At 34.3% G+C, this 7978-nt stretch overlaps 1 protein-coding gene across 1 annotated transcript; it reads left to right on the forward strand.

The window, feature by feature from the left end:
• Positions 1 to 4468: 4468 nt before the first annotated feature.
• Positions 4469 to 7698, forward strand: LOC149208561 (uncharacterized). The gene is made up of 3 exons (XM_089398379.1): positions 4469 to 4669; positions 6216 to 6435; positions 7002 to 7698. Exons 1-3 carry the CDS (start codon positions 4469 to 4471, stop codon positions 7613 to 7615), a joined length of 1035 nt encoding a protein of 344 aa, XP_089254505.1. The 3' UTR covers positions 7616 to 7698.
• Positions 7699 to 7978: the final 280 nt, after the last annotated feature.

Here is a 7978-nt window from a genome sequence, read left to right on the forward strand (position 1 = left end):
ATGTGGAAGCCAAAAAAAGATCGTTTAGGGCCTCAAAGCGGCTCCAGAAGTTCAGGACCTGAAAAAATTCCAAAAGTAGTAAACTATGCTACAATTAAGGAAACTGAAAAAAAAAAAATGAAACAACAATGGTGAGGGTCCAAGTCGAATAGGCGAGTGGCCACCAATATCCACCTGGATCAATATTTTTTGTATGTTGAACCCAATTCCTCCTAAATGGGCATCTCGTGATGAGATGACCAATATGGTGACATGCTAGACATCTAAAGGGGATCCTCTAATATTCTATCCATTGTTTTTGTTATTTACCTTCCCATTTGAGGTTTAATTGAACCACAAGTCCTCCTCAAAATTCCATGTCTACTAATAACCAAGGAACCATTTTATCTGTAACTATAAGACTGTTATATTTCAAATAAAGAGACCTACCAAGTTCATTCCCAATCTCAGTGATAACTCTACACATCCATAGTCTTATAGGCAACCCTAGAAGCTTAACCTAGACTACCTTCCTCCTTGGTTGATCAGAGAGAGGATTGAAGTGTATCAAACAAAATTAAGTGTGTGAACACCATGACAATTAACCAAGGGATTCTGTGAGATATTATCAACATCGTCATACATTAATAAACGTATACAATACCAGTTGTTCATCAAGTGGCTTAACTTAGGACCATATGAAAGAATAAGTGACCAAGTAAACTCCACCCACTCCACCATCTAGGTAGGTAAATCGAATCAAATTCATAGCACTCCATTGGTCAACTCTTTGAGAGATTGTTGACTTTGTTAATAGTGACGTCCCTCCTAGAATTTAATGTGTTTACCTCCTCAACCAATTTGTGATAAACTGGTTTAAATTCATTTTTAACTGCTATTGTGACAAAAATAAGATGAAAATTTCTCTATACCAACATCAAAAGTAAATTATATGAAAATCAACATTTTAATGATCGATATAATGATATTATAAATATTATTTTAAATATTATTCACTTCAATTTTAAAATTAATAATAATAAACAAATAACCAAATTAATGTTTTCTTATAATATTAGGTTTTGTTTTTGGAAATCAAAATTTACATCATTATTGGGTAAGAAGTTTTTTTGGTTTGTCATTAAGGAAACCATACCAAGGACAAAATTTCAATTTTAGAAGTAGCCAAATAAAAATATTTCTAAATTTATCGAAGGTATTAAAATCCAATCTCATATGCTAATCCTTTAGGGCCATTTTTAAATTGAAAACATAAGAACATATAAAAAGGAATCAAAATAAAAGGGTGCACAAATGTGATCATTTTTACTTAAAGTAATCAAAGACCTCCATTGGAATGAGCTCCATTCTGGTTGCCTGGAGAAAAACCATGGTCAGAGGGAGCTCTTGATTAGCTCTCTAATCACCCAAGCCTTCAATCCATGGAGTTCATATAAGTTAGCTGCATCTCATCCAACATTAGTAGAATTTCTTCCTTGACTTTATTTTGATTAAGAAAATCTTCACCCAACAACATTTTTGAGTGCCAATATATGTTAACCATGTACATGTATTTGTTACATTATCCGTTTATGTGACACATGTTGAGAATCTGGTTGACCACCTCAACTAATAATCTAAGTGAGTCAAACAATGATACCCATTATCCAATTCTCTCTTTGCATGCACTATCACATCATGGATTCGTTGAGGGCTATGATCCTAGTATGAAACATCTAATCTCTCTACTTGATGTTGGGATCAAGATCCATGCTTCTCGTAGTAGTAGGCTATGCCTTTTTGGCTTGAAGTCTATTCATAGGGCATGTTATCCCGATCTCCTTTCGACCATGCCTATTTTGAGTGAGGGAGAAATTTAATAGTGGAAAAAACGAGAGGTTGGTGAAAGGCAGGCATAGTGTCTAAGGTAAAAACAGAATAGGGTAGGCCTGAATAGTATGGAAGAAATGGAGTATTAGAAATGGTGAGAGTGATGGATAGACACAATGCTTAAGTGAGAAGTAGAGCAAGGTAGGCCAGAAATTAGAGGAAAATAATGAGCTCCCTATAAGGCCAAAATTTCATAAAAATCTAAAGGAGATGGGCACAAAAAAACCCTAATAGATGAAAGAGAGAAAGAAGAAGAAGAGATCAAATTCGGTCTGCAAGGATTGCAAGAGAGAGGAAAAGAAACAATACAGGAAGTTGACGAACTCACTAGAGAGCCAGAGATCTTGTCAAGGAAAATATTTAGAATCGGAAGATGCATAAAAGAAACCTGTCACTACTTGAAGTTACGTCGACTGCATTGGATTGAACCTTTTCATTCCTGATCATGAATCTCGTTATAATTCTGCTTGTAGATTCCAATCAATTATCCTCTCATGTAGAATGATAACATTATGCAGGGCGAGTGAGTTCCACCTCCGAAAATAACCAATGCACATGGGGAGGTGTAACCAAACTAGAGCATTCAATAGTCGAGAAAGATTAAACGTTTCTAACTAGGATCTGATAAATGTCCACACAATGTCGAGCATTAAACTAACATTGGAGTGAAGGACATTTCTATCAATGAGCAATTATGTGACATGCTCTGTGGAAGTGTTGTGATGACTTCATAATTTTCTTAAGAGATACATGGCCACATCCACCGTCGTGAGTACTTAATAGAAACAATGCACTTTGCCATTTGTCACATTCTAAACAACCCATCTAAAAATAATCAAATCAATGTTATGAAGGAAAATAAAATTTATTTCTTCCAATAATTAAAAATATATATTTAAATATTTACTAAGATTTAATAATTTAAATAAAAATTTTGTAATAAAATCATAAAAATTTTTGTAATAAAATCATAAAAATTTGAATTTTAATATATTGTTAAAACACTCTTTAATATTAAAATCACTTATTCAAAACATGCCAATAATCCTAGATCGTAAAAAAAACCCTAAAACAAACTCATAAAAAATATATTACAAAATAAAACTAAAAAAGTGGGACTGCAATAAAATCATAGTAAATGTTTGTCCTATCTGGAAGCAATAAAAGATTGTAATTAACTCTATATAAAGTGAGAGGAAGAAGTAGTAAAATTATGGAAGTGAGGATGATCCAATAACAAGTTATCATAGGACATAACCGAAGGCTATCCAACCTCAAGTCTCTATTGAAAAAATAAACGTTTCCTTCAAGAGATTTCTTTACTTTCTTTCATTTTCAACAGGGTTAGATGTAACTTTTTTCGAAATAAGTTGATTGATGTAAGGGGTTCTTTCTATTTTATAGTAGATGTGTAATTTAATAAAAAAAATTGGGATGTGTAATTTAATAAAAATATTTAGGTTTCGTATTAGGGTTTGATAAAAGAAGTTTAAGTAGAATTAGGAGTGATTATTGTTTAAATTGTATTTTTAAATAAAAAGTATATATATATGGAATTTTTATCATAATTTAGTTATTAAGTTAATAGTGAAGATAATAATTAATAGTTATTATTTGAAGATACAAGTTGACTATTGTTATTTAAGGAAAACCACACCACTTAGAATTGTTTTTCAATAATTTGTATGGAGATAATATTTCACTCTTGTTTTATGCATTTAGGTAATACAAGCTCTTACCCAAACAAAAATAGTTTTAGGGTATACTCCAATTTTAATAATTATAATTTTATTTATTTTTAACCTAATTTTAAATAAAATTAATAATAATTAATAAACACTGTAAAATCTAATTATTATAGGTTTTAGTATTTTTTTAAACATATATTTCAATTAATTTTATTTAAAATTTAATAAAAAATGGTTAAATTTAATTTTATTTAAAATTTAATAAAAAATGGTTAAATTTACAAAATTAAATCATGTAGTTTGAATAACTTATATAAAATAATAAAAAGATTAAGCTATCAACTAAAATTACATTTCAAATAAAATAATTAGATTAGAATTCTATGAGTATTATATAGACACTTTATTTAGAATTCAAAAAGCAATTATAAACTTTAAAAAATAAAAGATACAAATTAAATAACAAAAAATTATAATACCTCCAAAATTATATGCTTAAAAAAACATAATATAATTTCCTAAACGTTTGTAGCTATTGCTCGACCTTGCCTCGGCCCCCCCGCCACCCGAAGAGCCAAGTTCGATCACAGAATGTGCCCTTTGGCTTCTCCCAACCGCCACATCTGTAAGCACCCTATCGTCCTGTTCCGACCTTTGCCGCCACAGCGATTGCAGACGACTACGAGATTCAGCGCGCCGTCTCGCCACCAGAATTGCGGAACGACCCGCCTCCATTGCACCCCAGCAGCCGCAGCTGAAAACGCAAACATCAAGACAGACAAATGCTACCCAGCCCAACGTGTCTTGCGCCGCCTCCTCTGATTCCCCTTCAAAAAGCCTACTGTGTCACGGAGAATTTGCATGAAGCTGTCCGGGCAAGCTCATGCCAAAACCTTTGTTACAGAAAAAAAATGGCATTGGCAATTCACTGCAGCAAGAACACCAGCAGTAGCCACCACGGTATCGGCATGATTTACAGACATGGAATTGCAGACAAACATACAGAGTGCTCGCCTTCCAATTTCACAGAAGACAGCGAAGACGATGCCAAGGCCTCAAATCCTCGAGATTTCATGGCGATTTTCAGAGAACAGCTCTGCGAGATACTGGAGGTATATCAGCCACACTCGTTTGTGTTTTCACATTATCTCTACTGCTTTTTACTGATATTCCCTCTTTACAGTGAACTTCATTGACCATAACGCCATCCGTATAGAGAGTTCACAATTCTTTTCAGAATTATCTACTTATTTCTACCTGACATTCACATAAAAACAATATGGATTGTACTGTTACTTGCTTGGGATATGAGTTGTTTCCAACTGCTGTTGCTGTAATCTTTAGGTAAATTTATAATCTTTAGATAAATCTATATATACCCATGTACAAAATTGAAACCACAAACTTAAAACTCCCTAGTAATACCACAATCTATATACATTGTCAGTGCTAAACTATTTTATTAGTTTAGACTTTAGACAGGCCATCTCTCCAAAGACCTTATCATGGGAAGATCACTTAAAATACCGCCCATCTGCTATTTCAAATGTCATGGTCTATTTGTCATCCGCTATTTCCAATGTCATGGTCTATTTGTCATCCGCTATTTCCAATGCCATGGTCTATTTGTTATAGTTTTGGAGGCTTTTTGGATATATTTTATGTAGAATTTGTTTAAAATTTATTAAATATTATTTTTTAAGAATCAGAGATTGACTGGTGAATTTTTCACAATTTAATTGTTCTTGAAGTATTGAATGTTTTCTGCGTATGTGTTCTAATTGTTCTTAAAGTACTGAATGCTTCTTGGGTATATGTTTTTTTAGGTCTTTCAAAGTGGAGCTATTTGCTGACCAGGGATGTTTGAGCTATAAGTTTTTTTCTTTGCCATTTTATTTTTGTCATTTAAACTTTGCAAGAGCTGAAGTTATTTCTCTGTTTTTTTGTCTCTATTTTATTGTGGCTGTTTTTTTTTGCAATATATGCTTTGTCTTGATGATGAACCACATTAGCTGGTTCGAAACGCGTCGACATATGATTTATCTTGTCGACATATGATTTATCTTGTGATTTTCACCAAAGATCTTCTCTTAAACTTGATATATGATTTATCTTGTGATTTTCGCCAAAAATCTTCTCTTAAACTTGATATGGATCACCTAAACCTCAATTCAACAATATATGCTTTGTTGAGATACAAGGGTATTTTTTGATGACACTAGATCTTTGTTGCTTGTTCTGATAGTCATAACTAAGAAGTACCCTGTTCTTTTTAATTTTTCAGTAGAAAAAAATAAAACATTTTTATATTAATAGGAATCATATTAATTTGTTAGAAACATCTACAAAATTTCAAAAATGTGATTAATCTGAAAAACAATACTATTATCCCTACTAAATCTATCTATCAAAATTTTATTTTAAAAATGGTTGAACCAAATTCTAAACCCCAAACTTGAAAAACTTATAATGGTTAGAAAAAACCAATTACCAATTCTCTCAGTCCTCTCACTGCTGAACACTTTGAAGGATCTTCTCCCATCTTTGTGTGTCAAGGAATTCAGTACACACTGCACTAGGCACAATTTCTTCGGTGTATTGGCCGCCAGTTTAGGTTAAATTTGATTAAAATTCCTAACTAGATTGCTGTGTGTACAGGTTGTTTCCCGCAGCAGCAGCACCGCTTTTGAGATGTGTCTGCTGCGAGATGCAGAGAAATGTGTAGCTATAGCCAACGGAAAAGCGGGCTATTATGTTCCTCATAACGCAGAGCAGAATAGTCGGTCTCGCCGATTTGTAATGAACAGTCTGCGACTCGCAGGATACAATGCAGCCGTGTGTGAGTCAAGGTGGGATAAAACGACTGGGTATCCTGCAGGTCAGTCACTCTTTTCCAAATAGTAATACGTAAAACTATGCAAATTTTTTGCAATTTGAACGATTATCGTTTTAATCTCTTTTAGTTAGCCCATGGCCTACTAAAGCTGGCCGATCCCCTTTCGGGTTTCTTACTGTCACTGGTACAGATTAGTTAATTTGTTTGGTGTTTAGTTTAGGCCATAGGTTTAAATCTTATATTTTAAAGAATTAAAGTAGTTTATAGGCGTTTGCTTCGTGTTTCGTTTAAATCAAAGGTTCAAATCTTATATTTTAAAGAGTTAAATTATTCCATGGGCTTCTGGACTCAACCCAGCCTTGCACTATTTTTTTCATATTTTTTTTGTTCCATCCAATAATTCAACTGGTTCCTGGCTAAACTCAACTTTGTGAAAAAACCGCACTAACAATGCATCTAGATTGATTTGCTGTCATTCGTTTTTTCCGCGAACTGGTCCCGAGCTATGCACAACCTAGTGAAAAAAAGACATTAGCAGTGCATCTAGATTGATTTGCTGTCATTGTTTTTTATGTTCCAAATTGGTGAGATCTGGTTTTCGTGTACAGGCAATTACGAGTTCATTGATGTGGTTCTAGGGGAATCGAAATTAGAAAAGGAGCGTTTCTTCGTGGACATCGATTTCAGGGCGCAGTTCGAGATCGCCCGACCTAGTGACGAATACAGTGCCCTGCTACAGAAGATTCCGGATTTGTTCGTGGGGAGGGCAGACAAGTTATGTGGGATCATCAAGATCATGTGCCACGCAGCCAGGAGATCACTCAGGGAAAGAGCAATGTACATTCCGCCATGGAGGAAATATCGGTACATGCAGTCCAAATGGGTGGGTTCCTACAAGAGAACTACAAATCCATATTCGAGTCCCGAGAAGGGTGCCTTACTTCAATTCCCGTTCTCACGCATTGCGCTTAATGCTACCGGGTGCGATTCCAGCGTGAATAAAGACAACAATGCCACTGACAGATATCTAAAGGCGAAATCAAAACGTAAAGAGAAGGGTAATGAGGAGGTAGAGCCCTGTGACCATTTCTTAATCCGAGCGGTGCAGGAGAGACATGTAAATAAAGTTTCAGGGTTGGCCACGGCCTTGGCGGAGTCTGGCCTGACGTCTTCCTCCTCGTCAACGGAACCTGACACCAACCCTTTGATATATTTGAGCTGATACCTAGACCCTGTCATGTAATATATATCTTATTACATCGTTTTTCTTTCCTGAGCTGTATATGATTGATCAACAGAAGAAAAAAACGCTGTATTTTTATAAGAACGAGAGTTCAAGTACATAGTTCTTTGACTTTTCTTCTCATCCTGATTCTTAAAGAAAAAACATAAGTCAGCTCATTCTAACTCTTACAGTAATCATATGTTTCAAAATAAAAAAGCCATAGATTTAATGCGAGACATAGTTACTGCTAATATAGTCATTGCTAATCTTCATGTATACAGGTCGTCCATCAAAATGCCAATGCTAACATGTTGTCATGCTTGTATATTGCAAAGTGGATGACCCTAGGTGTTGTTGCTA

This window comes from Pinus tabuliformis, chromosome 1_2 (genome assembly GCF_031772625.1).
Source record: "Pinus tabuliformis cultivar Carrire ecotype Pingquan chromosome 1_2, CPIR1, whole genome shotgun sequence".
Lineage (NCBI taxonomy): Eukaryota > Viridiplantae > Streptophyta > Pinopsida > Pinales > Pinaceae > Pinus > Pinus tabuliformis.